This window comes from Vavraia culicis (genome assembly GCF_000192795.1).
Source record: "Vavraia culicis subsp. floridensis unplaced genomic scaffold supercont1.41, whole genome shotgun sequence".
NCBI lineage: Eukaryota > Fungi > Microsporidia > Pleistophoridae > Vavraia > Vavraia culicis.
Window position 1 is genome coordinate 26,773 of NW_007360644.1, and position 14,955 is coordinate 41,727.

Below are 14,955 nucleotides of genomic sequence, written 5' to 3' on the forward strand. Positions count from 1 at the left end.
TAACTGTCACAGGCAAAATGCGGTAAAACAAATTAAAACGCTAGCAAACGGACACGTCACAGCAGAGCAGATATAAGAGTGAAGTACGAATAGAACTGACCGTGCATCCATAACTTGACAACCAAGTCGGCTTGTGTGAGACTTGCAAATTATCAAAAGGAGAATATTCGAGGTATAAAAGAACGTGAGTGCCGTATTAACATGAAGAAATTGTGCCTATTCACCTGTATGATCATTCTTGAAGGCTTGTTTAGCGTTGTACACGGCTTTGGGTATTATGGCAGTGGTGGGAGCAGATCGCCATGCAGTACCTGCCAAAGAGGAAGTTCTCCTAGTTGCCCAAGAGGGGGTAGCTGTGGAGGAGGGCGCTCCAGTTGTGGAGGAGGTAGCTGTAGGGGAGGACGCTGTGGAGGAGGGCGTTCCAGCTGTGGAGGAGGTAGTTGTGGAGGCGGACGCTCCAGCTGTGGAGGAGGTAGCTGTGGTGGAGGCAGCTGTGGAGGAGGGAGTAAATCATAAGAACAAGATAAGTCAAATACTCAAATCAAAATAAAGTGCCATAAAATAAACAAAGTTACAAGTCGAATCGAACATCTCTCCTTCTTACACACGTTTGCTGTTGCTGCAACATTTTATGACAACAATTCGCATATTTCACCGCTATACCGGCATTTTCTTCGTTTTGTAATCAAAGCAGAAAGCGCATGCATCGCACCAGGGAACATTTGGTACATAAAAACACGGGGAACGTAACCGCAGCCACATCTACAAAGATACCGTGTGTAACACGCACCTTGAGCAAGGGATCAGCAAAAGAAGGCCATGGGAAGAACAAGCATGCCTTAACAAAACAGACCCTGCACCAGATTCCACAAAAACGCAGTAAACCAATGTCATTTATTCTCCCTTCCTTTTTTTAAACTTATCCATATAAAACGAGAGCTCGGCTCCTTCCAACAAATATCCATCAGCCGCACCATCCTGTCCAGGCCTCGATGTAATACGTGCATAATACGCACCCTCTTTAAATCCATCATCACCGCTCAGCACTTCCTTAAACCCCGTTCCATCGATCTTAACAATCGCAGATCGCGTGAGCGTGTTGGTCCTCATGAGCTCGTTGTTCGTCGGATGGTACATAACCTGCGCAATTGCGCACGACTTGGTCACATTCAGCGACTTGCATGTGAACGAGCCGCTGTTCAGCCGGAGGGCCCTGCGCTTTATGTTGCCGCCACGGACACGCATGGGCTTCACCTTGGTAGGGCCTATCTTGGTGTTTGAGGGCGCTCTGCCGCTGTTGTGCTTGCGCTTCTTCTCGTGCCTGCGCTTTTTGCCACCTGTTGCCTTTCTTTTGTGTGCGTTGCTGCGCGATATTCCCATTCGTAGGGCTAAAAAATTTTTGTATTTTTTGCAAATGCGGGCGTACACTGCGCGCGAACTGTGCAGGAACCTGGGCTGAGCGTACACCACACCCCAAGGTGCGGCATGTTGTAAAATGAAAAGAATGCGCTGTTAACTCGAATACGGGCAAAAAGTGCACGAACATGGAGAGCTCTTTATCAAAAAGGGCGGTGCTGGGATTCGAACCCAGGGCCTCCTGCACCCTAAGCAGACATCATACCACTAGACAACACCACCTAACGGCCCCTCGATTTTAGAACGGTATAAAACTGCACACATCAGAAATTAGCACGTTTTAGTGCACACCACGGTTCCGTGCACTGAATGGCCAACATCACCAGTTCATACCAAAAATGCTTCCTGCAGGACACGTTACGGCAACCCGGTCAAACACGCAATCCAAAATGCGGTGCAACAAATGCTCTCACTCATAAAAACAGCGAATCCGAGTGTCCACAACGAACCAAAATCATCAGCAATCACCATCAAACCTCGTGTACGGTCTGCTCAACACAATTCACTACAAAATCATAATTTTACTTATCGAGTATGCTATGACCGGAGTAGTCGTAGCTGTAGAGCATAGGATCAATCACATGAACCTTGCCATTCCTGTCCTTCAATCTCAGTTCGCGCTTATCGATGACGGCCATGCGCTCTCCGTTGTAATTCACGTACTCACACAAATCGTACGCATACAGCGGGTCACCGACCGAAAAGTACCTCTCAACAAACGCATGCGGCGTTATTTCCACGCCGGTAATTTCGCTCACCGTTTTGTACTTCGTGGTGCTGCAGCTGCGCTGGCACTCATCCACCGCCCCGTCTTCACTCTCGGTGCACCATTCGTGCTCATCAATACCGATGCATCCCTTGCACCCGGTCGTGCACGTACACGCATACCCCAGATTCACGCCAATGCCCACCACCGCATGCCCGCCAATCCTGTCGATCAAAGCACCGCACACCTTGTGCACCGCCACCCCATCGCTTACCAACACGTCATTCGGCCATTTGCAGCGTGCGTCTACGCCCAGGTCCTTCAAAACGTGCCGCACACGCCCTATCACATCGATGTATGCGATGCATGCCGGCGCAACGTAGGAGAATGAAAGTGAGCCGGTGAGCGAGAGCCACGTGTTGTTTGCACGGCCGATGCCGCGTGTCTGCAGCGTGGTTGCAACAACAGGGAGCGTGTCCCTGTACGTTGGCGGGCTGTTGATCAGGTACTTTTGGGTGGAAGAGATTGATTTGAACCATTTTATGTTCATGGGGTGCAAAACGCACCGTGCCAAAAACGGACATGGCACGGTGAGCGTGAAGAAAACAAAAATTGTTAAATTCATTTATTCATCACCTCACAGCACATTTTTAGTGCCTGTGCGTAGCCCAGCCCTCAGCCTGTTCCTACCCCTCTCTGCCCAGGATGCCATTTAAAGAGAACGGTAAAGTGCAATTACAATAAAAGAGTGTTCATCACACCGCTATTGCACCCTACGCATCCTCTCGCCCAGGTAATGTTATTTAAGTACTAGCAGTGCATTAATTGCCAAATTAATTTTAGTTATGTATCGATTGCCAGTGCTAGCAAATAATGCCAGTATTAGCAAATAATGCCAGTATTAGCAATGGTGCCAGTATTAGCAATGGTGCCAGTATTGCCACATCCTCAGGTACTGTCACATCCCCAATACTACTCACTCTCCAAATATTGCCACATCCTCAGGTACTGTCACATCCCCAAATATTGCCACATCCCCAATACTACTCACTCTCCAAATATTGCCACATCCTCAGGTACTGTCACATCCCCAAATATTGCCACATCCCCAATACTACTCACTCTCCAAATATTGCCACATCCTCAGGTACTGTCACATCCCCAATACCACACAATCCCAAAATATTGCCAAATACCCTACCCTTCTAATAACATTCCTTTATTTACTTAATCTCCTTAATACTCACCTCAAACCGCTCCTGCACCTCATTCAAAACCACAATGTCCTCCTCATTGCATATAAAACTGACAGCCGTACCTCGCGTCTCAAACCGACCGGCACGGCCAACCCTATGCAAGTAGGTCTGTGCATCCTCTGCCATATCATAGTTCACCACCAGGTTAATCTCTGCTATATCAATGCCACGTGCCATAAGATTGGTGGTCACCAAAAATCTGTAGTCAAGGTTCTTAAACGACATAAACCGCTGCATCCGCTCGTTCGTATCGTAATCGCTCGTTATGGACACGGCGGGCAGCCCCTTCGTCTTCAAGTGCTCGGCGAGCACCTCAACACGCCTCTTATCCCTGCAGAAGATCACGCACTGGCTGATGTCACGTATACCATCGATCAAGCCTATCAGCTTATCGCGTTTGCTGTCCTCAGCCACGTTCACGTACCCCTGCTCAAGGCCGTGCAGCGTCAACTTACGCTCCTCATCCACCTGCAGCACGAAAGGATTGCGCACCATCAGCAGGCACGTGTTCCTCATCTCATCGGAGAGCGTGGCCGTGAAAAGCATCGTCTGCTTGCCAACCGGTGTCTTGTAAATGATGCGCTGCACTGTCCACCGTGAAGAGAGCGATGACAGGATGCTGTCCACCTCATCGATGATAAGTATGCGCAGCTGCGACACGTCCAAGGCACCACGCACAATCAAATCAAACAGCCTGCCGGGCGTGCCCACCACCACATCAACCCTGCCCTTCAATTTTTCGATGTCTCCGTTCACATCCACACCGCCAAACACCATCTCAACGTTCAGGTCCGTGTAGCACATGAACCGCTTGAACTCGTTGGCAATCTGCACCACCATCTCCTTCGTGTTTGCTATTGCCACCACCTGAACACGTGCACACGTATCGTGCACCTCGCCCTCCTCCCTGCTGATGCGCTGCAGAGCGCTCAGCACGAACACAACGGTCTTGCCCGTTCCACTCTTAGCCTGGCACAGTATGTCTGCGCCCAGCACAGCCTTCGGTATTACCTGCTGCTGAACAGCAGAGGGATGTTCAAGGTTCGCGTCACGTATTGCTTTGATCAGCTCGTCCTTGAGCAGCAGCTCCGGGAATGAGGATATCACATCCGTATTTTTCGTTTTCTCCGTTTGCACAGTCTCAGCGTAATCGATCAGCTCCTCGTCAGACATTTTCTAAGGGGTCAACAAAATACGAAATAAAAAGTAAATATTTGTGCAAGGGGGATGGGCTGGAGAAAAGTACACGAACAGCTAGAAGAGCGCGATAAACAACGTATAGTACCACGCGCCTCACCAGCACGCAAGGTCACGCCCAATACCCATCACAGCAATAAAACACTTTAATAGCATGGCTATTCCTAGCTATGCACGTAGTTCACAATAAAACTTTAATTTACGCACGAAGTTAAAACTAAATTAACGCATTGCACAGCATTAAAAGCACTTCCCAATTTTAGGGTGGTACTCCACGGCATCTCTGTGAAATGCAGGAACGTAACGAAGTATTTTAATCCCACGTATTACAACGATGTGATAGCACAGTACGATTGTGGCACGGTATTAACGGGTGATGATTCAGGGTTATCTACGCAACTGATCAGCACATCATACCTGCTCATCTCCATCCCCTTTTTTCTTGTCATCCTCATCACGCCTTTTAGGACTGGCAGGCCCATACAACGGTGACACCCCTCCAGGAACATACCGCGTACTCGTAGGCGAATAGTACCGCACACTTGTAGGTGAGTACGAAGGATTGGCCCTCGAATAGTACTGCGGACTGCCAGCAGTGTACCCTGGATTGTACCGTGGACTGTCGGGCGAATACGTTGGGCTGGTTGGACTGTACCTCGAACTGCCGAGCGCATACTTCGCATTCATAGGCACGTACTTAGGACTGGTGGGCATGTAAGACGGTGATTTAGGGGAATACACCGGACTGGTCACGCGGCTGTATGTGGGACTGACCGGTGTGTACCTGGGCGTGTACCTGCTGGGGCTCAGCACGCCATCAGTACCGGTACCACTCTCGGGCGACCATAGCACGCCTTTATGCGCTGTGCTCACCGTGTGTTCAAACTCAAACGCCTTATCGCCCAGTGCATGCACATCAAGCAGCAGTTCCACGTTGCCCGTGCCCAGCGCAGCAATCTGCCCGCTCATCACGCTCTCACTTATCGTTCGCATGTTCGTATGCTCGGAGCCGGCAGCAGCATTCAAAAGGATCTCAACCGTTTCTTCAAACGTGCAGCGCATCAAGCAGCTGCTACCCTTCTTGTTAAAGCCGTGCCGAGTAATTCCCAGCAGCACGCCCGTGCTCGTCATTATGTCGCCGAGCAGCATTAAATGTCTCTGATTCACGTAACTGCCATCACTCTCAATCACCTTCTTAATTTCCTTTATCAGCACGTTACGAGCAGCCTCTATTCCCAGCACAGCGCATACCTCCATCAGATCGTTGCTGTAGCTGTCGGTGATGTACTCGTTGTGCAGTATTTCTATCAAATTGGTACCGCTTGTCTGCAACTTCCACTTTTTATTGTTATTTGCATCGGCAGTACTGCCCGTTCCACCATCCGTGCCCGCCTCATTCCCATCCGTGCCCTCCTCCTCAAGCAAATACACCCTACTGATCCCCTTAACACCACCTATCCGCACACCAACCACCCAATCCATAACCTTCCTAACCCTGCTATCATCACACTCCCCAACCATCCTCATCCGCATCACATAATCTGCCGCATTCTCATCGGTCATAACCACCTCAACATCAACACGCTCCTTGACCATCATTCGCAGCATCTCAAGCGTTACTCCAAGCTTAACCATCCTGTTCCTGCTCAGCTTTACGCGCAGCACCCACGGACTAAGATTGCACACCCGCTCCTCATCCGGAAACAGATAATGTGCACGCACGAACTCCTTGTCCTCCTCTATCAGCGTGTCCGTCACGTTAGGATCGTACACCACGGAGATGCTCTCTATCACGTGCTTGAACTCCTTGTACTCGATCGTGTTCTTCACCAGGTTGGCGTTCTTCAGATCGTTGTACTCGTTCTTGAGGGTGAGCAGCATGCTCGGCGTTTTTATGTTCTTTGCCACGTTGATCAGCTCTTTAAGACGGGGCACGCCCATCGTTATGGTGCTTGCTATGCCTGCATAGTGAAAGGTGTTGAGTGTCATCTGCGTGGCAGGCTCTCCTATGCTCTGACTCGCCAGCGTTCCCACCATCTCACCCGTGCACACCAATGCCCGGTAATACTTCTCACGTATTACGCTGCTCATCCTGATGAGTGTTCGCAGGTCAAGGCACCGCAATTTATCGCTCTTCAACTGCAAGTAGAAATTGAACACCCTGTTGGACGAGAACGTGAGCAATTCTCTCAGTACGCTCTCCTTGTCACGTGGTAAGGGCTGCGGTGTTGCGCTTGGCAGGGAGGAGGTGGGGGACGCGGCATAGGATGCATTGCTTGGCAGAGAAGATGCCGCGTTTGGTAAGGTGTGCGATGCCGTGGTGGAAGAAACGCTCGTGGCACCGATGTAATCGCTGATACGATGCTCCTCTTCACCTCCACCTCCATTGCACACCCCACCACCGCACACTCCCTCGTAAATACGCTCAAAATTGAACGGCAAGTAAAAATCACGCCCGCATATCTCAACACGCTCAACCCTGCTCCCATCAAACCCGTCATCACCGTACAGAAAACAAATTACATCCCTTTCGCTCCTCACACTGCCATCGAACGCAATTTGGCAGTTCTCCATGCTCTTTATCAGCCTTCGCTGGATGTACCCTGTCTCTGCGGTCTTAACCGCGGTATCGATCAGCCCTTCACGGCCCCCCATCGCATGAAAGAAGAATTCGTGCGCACGCAGACCGCCAAGGTACGAATTTTCCACGAATCCACGGCTCTGTGCACGGTCATCATCCCTGTGGAAATGTGGCAGCGTGCGCTGATTGCTGAATGCAATGCGGTGACCCTCCACGTTCTGCTGTCCCACGCACGCGGTCATCTGCGAAATGTTAATGAGCGAGCCTTTGCTGCCCGCCATCACCATCATGCGCACGTTGTTCGCCGTGCCCAGGCCATCGTTCGCACTGCTGCCGCTCACATCACGTGCCTTGTTGAGTGCCTGACCGATTCTGCTCTCGAACGTTTCGCGCAGGTTCATGCCGGGCATGCGCCGCAGCCTGCCGTTGCGCGCATCATCGATCAGCATGTTCACCTCGTTCTTGCTTGCCTGTATGCCCGCCGTCACGTCGCGTAGCGTGCGCTCGTCCGCAATTGTATCGCCCACACCCATCGTAAAGCCGCTCTGCAGCAGAAAGCCGTTCACCACGCGCTGCAGACCGTCGAAGAAGCGCACGATGTTTTTGTTCTCGAGCGCAAGTACGTGCACAAGGCTGCCCTGGCTCGTTCCCACCACCTTCTTGTCGATGCATCCCTTGATGAGTATGCCGTTCTTTATGAGAACGCTGTCCCGTTTGTAGTTTATGCGTGGCAGCGTGCAGGAGAACATTTGTTTGCCCGTGAACAATCGCCTTGGTCGCAGCACAGCCGGTCTGATCGTGGAAGCGTACGGGCCCTTGATCGTATTGCTGGCATCGATTGTGGTACTCATCCTATCCGCACGGTCAGTACCGGTATGATCCACCTCGTTTGCCATTCCTGTTCCGTTCATCATTTCTTCTATCGTTCTTGTCCTATCACCGATCTCACCGCTCAGCACATTCCTACCGATCTCACCGCTACCGCCCACGTAACCGTCACCCATCCTGTCGTAGCAACTGTCCACCATCACCTTGTACAACAGGTGCTGCCCCTCATACCACTCCACAAACACCCCATCATCGGTCATCTTCCTCACCCCAACCAGGCTGTCCTGCACGATGCCCATCACCGGCTTGTTACCCTGGCACGACAGCACATTCTTATCGACCCCGCAGATATTTTCGAGCTCAGCACGCGTGTTGTAGCTCTGCGGCATGTGCAGATTCATCTCATCGCCATCAAAATCGGCATTGTACGGCGACGTAACACTCAGATTGAGACGGAAAGTCTTTCCCTTCATGATACGCACTCGATGAGCCATCATGCTCATCTTGTGCAGCGAGGGCTGCCTGTTGAACAGCACCACATCGCCGTTCATCATGTGCCGCTCCACCACGCACCCCTCGGTCAGCAGGATGCTGTTGCGGTTGAAACGCAGATCGATGCGCTGGCCGTCCTCGCGCGTAACAAAATTGGCACCGGGCCATTTGTTCGGCCCGTTCCGCACAAGCACTTCGAGACGCGCCTTGTTGAACGACATGACCTGCTCAGGGAACGTGTGCACCTTGGCAATAGACTCGGGCACACCCACCTCGCACAGCGAGATGTTGCTGTCGGGTGATATCACGCTACGCGCACTGAAATCAACGCGCTTGCCCATCAGATTGCCTCTCACACGGCCCTCCTTGCCCTTGAGACGCGCACTCAGGCTCTTCAGCGGCCGACCGCTCTTTTGCAGGCTCTGCGGCAGGCCTGGTATATTGTTGTCCATGAGCGTTGCTACGTGGTACTGCAGAAGACTCTCATAGTCACGGATGATGTGCCCCGGCGCACCCTCCCGCTCGTACTTCGCCAGATTCGCATTTGCCTTCACAATGTCTGCCAGCTTGTGTGTGAGATCGTCCTCGCCACGCAACATGCCCTCGAGCACAACGCTCGGGCGCACTGCCGGCGGCGGCACGTTGAGCACACTGATGATCATCCATTCCGGACGAGCATACTTCTCGTCAAAGCCGAGTACCTCGCACTCCTCCGCACTGATGCGCTTGAAAACGGTGTGCACCCGCTCACCGTTCAGAATAACCTTGCCCTCCGTGTTGTCCTCGCCCTTGATAAACGCGATCAGCGACAGACCGTCCCGCTTTATGAGCGGCTGCTTTGATTGACAGTGCATACACTGTGTCTTGCCCTTGCACAGACCCCAGAAGTAGCTCAGGCCCTGCCTAAGCACGGCATCCTTGTGCTCCTTGTACACATCGTACGCCTTGATACGGCTGCAATAGAAACACACGGTCTCAAGCAGTTTCTTAATTTTGTTCATGTATCCCACGTGAAACACCGGCCGCGTAAGCTCAATGTGCCCGAAATGACCTACGCATGTCAGGTTGCTCTGTGCACACGTGGCACACAGGTACTGCCGCTCTGTCGTGCCCAGCCTGAGATCGATAAGACCGCCTTCTTTCGGTGCCTGGTTCGAAAGCGTCTCGGGATGGTCGATGCGCACGACCGAAGATGCGCGCAGCTCCTGCGGAGAGAAAAGACCGAACTGAATGCTTTTTATGCGTTTCTTTTGCAGTTGCATTTTTATGGGTGGCATAAATTCATTTTTTTTATTTTTTGTTTTGAAACACGCTGTAACACGATGGCATCCGCAGATGGCAGGCATCGGTGAGGAGCGCCGTTAAGGGCCAGACACGGTTTGATATTACGATTTTTATCACCTGGCACGCATAAACGATCAAAAATTAATTTTTTAAACGGTGCTGTTGGGTGTTTTATTTGATTTTTGCGGAAGGGCAATAAAAGCAAACAATCACCAACTTACCACACCGGCAAGGCAATGCTCATCGCTGACTCGCATCAAGAACAACCTTGCGGCTGCAAGGCACCACGGCAACACAAAAATACGACTGGGATGCGCTTAACGTTTCCTAATCACATGCAATAAACCAAGCACTTTATTGATGTATCTCAGCGGTCAGACTATCAATCTTCTTCTTCGCACACTTCAAGTTGCCCAGTCTTTTCCTTAAATACCTCTTTACCCTCTTATCCTGGCTCTTCTTGATCATATCCATGGCGCACAACTCGTAGGGAGCCCTTCCTACGATTTCCCTGACTATGTCTCGGGCGAAGAACGTCTTCTGTGATTTGGAGAAATCGAATTTCTTCGACTTGCGCGGGAACGGTGTTTTGACGGTCTTGTGGTGGAGCGAACGCGCTTTTTTGTTGAGGATCATCCGGGGGTCAAATTTTTTAGAATATTTTTTGGATCAGGGGCTTGTCCATTTCCTCACACAGCTGCACATGGACGAACACACTTTGCGCTGCGATCACGACGGGCTGTCAAACACGGCCAAATAAGTGTAGTGGCAGACCTGATGTAAATTTGGTTGCTACCACTTCGCGAATGGTGAGCCCATGCCAATGTAAAGCTCGTCCGTCTTAATGAAGGGTGCCACAGGCACATTCACCCGATCCGCACCACCACGTACAAAAATTCCCTACAAACGGTATTAAAAGACAGTGCACACCGTTTCGGTGTTGCCGGGCTCCTTCCAAGAAATGCGAGTTGCGCATGAAAAGGTGCACATCACATGCAGGGAACGCTGCGTTAAACATGCAGCCGCATGCCTGTGCCCTCATGCAGGCACAATGTTTTCGGTGAGTGCATTTCCTGCCATAGACCGCATACAGCGGTGAATCGCCACACCGGTTAAACCGCGCTTCATACGCACATCTTAATGGTACGTTCTCCTTCATTGAACACGTGCTCACACGTTCACATGCCATCCTCTCCATGATATTCGGATAAACACGTCCAATCAATCAACACCATCCCAAATTTACGCTTCTTGGTTTGTAATCCCAACTTTTACGCAATTCGTACCTCAAAGTGCAAATTACAGATTAATTTATCAGCACCGTGCAATTTTTCCTAAAACCGTAACTTTTTCTCCGCATTAATCACATTGTAGGAAAAATCAGGCTCATTAATTTTCATTGGTTCCTATCAGAAGTGCCCTGTGCAATGTACAAATGCATTTTGTGCTTTATTACGGGGTTTCTTGCAAAAAAATGTAAAATTTTGGTGTTCGATGACCATCACGCTCTCTACAACGAGGACGAGAGGTACTTCATCACAAAATGCGGATATAGCGAAACACAACGGTGCAACCAGTTCATTTGCACGCTGCACTCCATTTTCAGCGGGCGCATGGTAGAATACGGGCAAAAGGACAATCTCTGCGAGAAGGTGTGCAAGATGTACGAAAAGAGCGGTAGCAATGCCTGTGCTGCGGAGCAAGGTGGGGACAGCGGACAGAAAGAATTTAAGGAGCTTGGGGATGTGTTTGTGGAGATACCCACAGATTTTACGTTCCATGGCATGTCGTATCCGCAAATGAGAGGTGTTGTTGTTCTTTGCGAGTATGGCATGGGACGAATCGTAGTAAATTGAAGTATTTTACCTTTGGCTGTGCCTGAGCAAAGATGTGCAAAAAGCACATTTGCAGTGCTGATCGGTTTTATTTACGAGGGTCATCGATGGACGGTCCACAGACTGTTCGGTCGAACCGAGCTGTCCTTCCTACTGCACATCGTTACCTCATTTGAGGATGGCGTTCATGCACTTCACAATCCTTTCCATCTCCTTTTCACCCAGCTCGCTCTTCACACACATTCGAATGCCTGCCTCAGGGTTGAGCACAAGACCAACTCTTATCTTGTTCCTCGCAAACTCCTTCACCTTCTTTTCTATCGTGAGCAGCATCGCTATTCTAAAGCGGTCTTCCGTACTGTACGTTACCCTTGCTGTCTTGGTCGGTATTTTGTCCAGATCGGTGCTGCTCAGGTCGAATTCTTTGAGAATTTGCGATAGTTTGGCGCTGTGTTTGAGACTGCTAAGCGTGTTGATTTGTTCCGTTGTTAGGGTGCGTTTGGCAGCGGGGTGCCTTGTCTTCTGCACGCTGCCATGTGCGCCTTCATCGTCTTTACCCGTTGATACGTGCGTATTCGCATCGATTTTGCCTTCATCGCATGCCTCATCAACGGCCGCAGGACGTGCGCCTTCATCGTCTTTACCCGTTGATACGTGCGTATTCGCATCGATTTTGCCTTCATCGCATGCCTCATCAACGGCCGCAGGACTGTGATCGCTGGACGAACCGTGCTGCTCCGCACTTGTGCTGCTCTGCTCGTCGTTGTTGTCGAGCACGATGATGAACTCGTCTGTTTCTCCCCTTTTATCTGCAAGTCTGCCGGTGTTCATCATGTTCAGAACATTTTGCCCATCATTCGCATCGCTGTGTCCGTTTCCGGCGAGTCTCTGGTCCAAGTCCTGTCTCTCCTTGTTGCTTTTGCCTGCATCACCCCTTTCTATCGTACCGTCCTCGCCATGGCTCTGCTCCCCATCTGTGCTGTTGTCCCCCATCCTGCATGCTTTAGCAAATCCATATCCATCTATGCCAATCTGAGACCCGTCTATCGCGTTCCTTAGCGCATTTTTACCTGTTTCGTTCATTCTTACCACTATGATGGGCGATCTCTCGTCACTTACGATCGTGTACCGCTCACTTCTGAATTGTTCGTGTATACACCGCGCATCGAACCGGTGAAACGGCAGATCAAGCGCGAGCAACACAAATTTGGTAAGAAATCCCGGCAAACTCGCAGAGAAACAGTAGGCCGGTGCTAGCAGCCGCTGGTAATCCACTATATGCATGTTTCCAGCGACAAAAGCACCATTGGAGCAAAACGCATGTGCCAACGATCCAATAACGACATCAATTTCGTTGACATCCGTGCCATAAAACTTTGATATCCCGTGCCTGTCCAACAAAGGTATTGAAAGCGACTCATCGACAATCAGGCGCAGGGGATACCTCCGCTTCAGCTCAAGGATCTTCGGCAGATCAAGGATCTCTCCGGTGTTGCGGAACAGCCCCTCAACAATCACAAAATTCCTGTATTTCTTGTTGACATACTTGCTCAGCTTCTCCTCGAGTGTGCACATCTCAAACTCGATCGTTGTTGCCTTGGTGGCGTACAGGCCACGTAGAATCGCCTCGTTGCTGTGGCGATGGTAAAAAATGATGTCGCCACGCCTGCAAAAGCACGTGATCACCGAGTTCACGCACGTAAAGTTGTTGCAGTAAAGAATTGAGGACGGCAAGCCCACAATATCGGCCAGCTTCTTTTCCAACTCTAAATGCAAATCGAGCGTGCCGTAAAAACCTGGCGGTCCGCAGGTGCCCACTCCGTAGTGGCGTATTGTTTGTTTGATCTCGTCCTTGAAGCGGTCGCGTATGTGAAAAACATCGTAGTCGGCCATTTCTGTCATCGTGCCGAAGTCGTATTTAGCCTTGTGATCAGTATCAGTGTTTATGAGCGGCAACGGCGCAAATGAGTCCACGAGCCGTTGCACCTCCTGGTCAGAAAGAACGAGTGTCTTGGATCTGCGCTGGAACAGTTTGAATTTGATGAAAAGCGCGACTATGGTCAGTTCAAAGAATATGCGAATTATTTCCTGCCAGTTTTCGGTGATGAATTCCGTGTAAGACATGGCAGCACCTTGAATGTCGGTTTTAAAGCATATTTCAAAACGTGTGGTTTTGATTCGGAGTGGGTGAATCAGCATGAGGAGATGAAACGAATATGCCCAATGAATTGGTTTAGCCTATCTCAGTATCCGAGCATATCACGGATTAGAAAATGTCTGAGCGAAGAGTTAAACTACAACCGTTAAGACGGCAGCGGCAGGATTTGAATTTGCTATTTATCACCACCGAATTGTTTATCACCTATTAAAATGAGTTCAAATTCCTTTATAGCCTGAAATTATGCTGCATAGAGCGAGTTTGCGCGTCCAGACGAGCGTGCGCTCCAAGATCTGTTTCTCTGTCCTCGGATTCTTTTTTCTTCCTGTTTTAGCGGTTTATCATATTGAGCGGGTCTTTGACGTAGCTCGGAGATCCCTAATGAATGGTGTAGCGTTTAGAGATATACAGCATAAACCGCGGCTTGTGCTGGTGCGATATGCCCTGGTCACATCGTTGTAAATCAACGAAAAGATATAAACAGGAATACACGGGCAATTCATGGTGAAAGCACACGATTTTGTGTTTAAAATTTTTTGAGTACCAATTGCAAGTTTGAAGCGAAGTGTGCGCGTAACATACCGCGTTATCGCGCAATTACATTTAGTATCCATTCTCGGCGCGAAAATAATGCTTTTGGTTGCCGTTTTGCTTGTTCATACATCTTTTACGTGCAAATTGGTAAAATATTTTATTCAAAATTACCACTTATAGGCATGTGATTACATGCATTGTTGCGGTGCCAAAGATCCGATATAAATGCGCAATGATACATCCTGCATTGCTTATTCATCTATCTGTTTCCATTTCACAGTAAAATCGGTAAGTGTTCCCTCCCAGGATGAAATACACTTGGCAAATTTTACTTTTTTGTAATAAAGAATGTAAAATCTTTCCGAGTATAATTAGGCTTTTTTGTATTATTGGCGGTCAAAAAGCAAAATATGTGTCAAATAAGCGTATGTGCAGCTTATCATAACAAGGCATTGTCACAATAGTTTATTGTGCCGTATTCCCGTGCTATAGAGCGGTAAAATGAGTCGCTGAGTGCGTTCGGGCATGTTTGTCGCAAAAAAAATAATAAGGAGGATGTAGCAGATCAAGTCGGAGATGCCGATTGGCATTCTCGAGAGAAACGCGTCAATTAAAATGCTGAATTGATATGAAGGTCATGAACAAGTTAAATTTGTTGAATGAAGGAA

At 49.7% G+C, this 14,955-nt stretch overlaps 8 protein-coding genes and 1 non-coding gene across 9 annotated transcripts; 1 reads left to right on the forward strand and 8 right to left on the reverse strand.

Annotated features, from left to right (window-relative positions):
• Window positions 1–603: 603 nt before the first annotated feature.
• Window positions 604–1,380, reverse strand: VCUG_02052 (ribosomal protein S8.e; the record flags this gene model as incomplete). The annotated part of the gene is made up of 1 exon (XM_008076874.1): window positions 604–1,380. The coding sequence occupies one exon, from the start codon at window positions 1,378–1,380 to the stop codon at window positions 895–897; it is 486 nt and encodes a 161-aa protein (XP_008075065.1). The 3' UTR covers window positions 604–894.
• A 186-nt stretch (window positions 1,381–1,566) lies between these two features.
• VCUG_02818 lies at window positions 1,567–1,638 on the reverse strand. The gene has a single exon. It is a non-coding gene; the product is annotated as a tRNA-Pro (tRNA).
• A 279-nt stretch (window positions 1,639–1,917) lies between these two features.
• VCUG_02053 (uncharacterized protein) lies at window positions 1,918–3,039 on the reverse strand. Its single transcript, XM_008076875.1, has one exon. It carries the CDS (start codon window positions 2,745–2,747, stop codon window positions 1,938–1,940), a length of 810 nt encoding a protein of 269 aa, XP_008075066.1. The 5' UTR covers window positions 2,748–3,039; the 3' UTR covers window positions 1,918–1,937.
• A 153-nt stretch (window positions 3,040–3,192) lies between these two features.
• Window positions 3,193–4,607, reverse strand: VCUG_02054 (uncharacterized protein). The gene has a single exon (XM_008076876.1). It carries the CDS (start codon window positions 4,549–4,551, stop codon window positions 3,346–3,348), a length of 1,206 nt encoding a protein of 401 aa, XP_008075067.1. The 5' UTR covers window positions 4,552–4,607; the 3' UTR covers window positions 3,193–3,345.
• A 147-nt stretch (window positions 4,608–4,754) lies between these two features.
• On the reverse strand, window positions 4,755–9,738 carry VCUG_02055 (uncharacterized protein; the record flags this gene model as incomplete). Its single annotated transcript, XM_008076877.1, has 1 exon — window positions 4,755–9,738. One exon carries the CDS (start codon window positions 9,736–9,738, stop codon window positions 4,987–4,989), a length of 4,752 nt encoding a protein of 1,583 aa, XP_008075068.1. The 3' UTR covers window positions 4,755–4,986.
• Window positions 9,739–10,114: 376 nt separating this feature from the next.
• Window positions 10,115–10,396, reverse strand: VCUG_02056 (uncharacterized protein; the record flags this gene model as incomplete). Its single annotated transcript, XM_008076878.1, has 1 exon — window positions 10,115–10,396. One exon carries the CDS (start codon window positions 10,394–10,396, stop codon window positions 10,115–10,117), a length of 282 nt encoding a protein of 93 aa, XP_008075069.1.
• Window positions 10,236–11,627, forward strand: VCUG_02058 (uncharacterized protein). Its single transcript, XM_008076880.1, has one exon. It carries the CDS (start codon window positions 11,188–11,190, stop codon window positions 11,614–11,616), a length of 429 nt encoding a protein of 142 aa, XP_008075071.1. The 5' UTR covers window positions 10,236–11,187; the 3' UTR covers window positions 11,617–11,627.
• Window positions 10,602–10,958, reverse strand: VCUG_02057 (uncharacterized protein; the record flags this gene model as incomplete). The annotated part of the gene is made up of 1 exon (XM_008076879.1): window positions 10,602–10,958. One exon carries the CDS (start codon window positions 10,956–10,958, stop codon window positions 10,602–10,604), a length of 357 nt encoding a protein of 118 aa, XP_008075070.1.
• Window positions 11,628–11,763: 136 nt separating the features above from the next.
• Window positions 11,764–13,794, reverse strand: VCUG_02059 (uncharacterized protein; the record flags this gene model as incomplete). Its single annotated transcript, XM_008076881.1, has 1 exon — window positions 11,764–13,794. The coding sequence occupies one exon, from the start codon at window positions 13,792–13,794 to the stop codon at window positions 11,764–11,766; it is 2,031 nt and encodes a 676-aa protein (XP_008075072.1).
• Between the last annotated feature and the right edge of the window lie 1,161 nt (window positions 13,795–14,955).

What these genes read in the sequence shown, in the direction of transcription:
- VCUG_02053 (XM_008076875.1), bottom strand. Translation starts at nt 2,747, where the DNA reads ATGAATTTAACAATTTTTGTTTTCTTCACGCTCACCGTGCCATGTCCG.
- VCUG_02054 (XM_008076876.1), bottom strand. Translation starts at nt 4,551, where the DNA reads ATGTCTGACGAGGAGCTGATCGATTACGCTGAGACTGTGCAAACGGAG.
- VCUG_02058 (XM_008076880.1), top strand. Translation starts at nt 11,188, where the DNA reads ATGTACAAATGCATTTTGTGCTTTATTACGGGGTTTCTTGCAAAAAAA.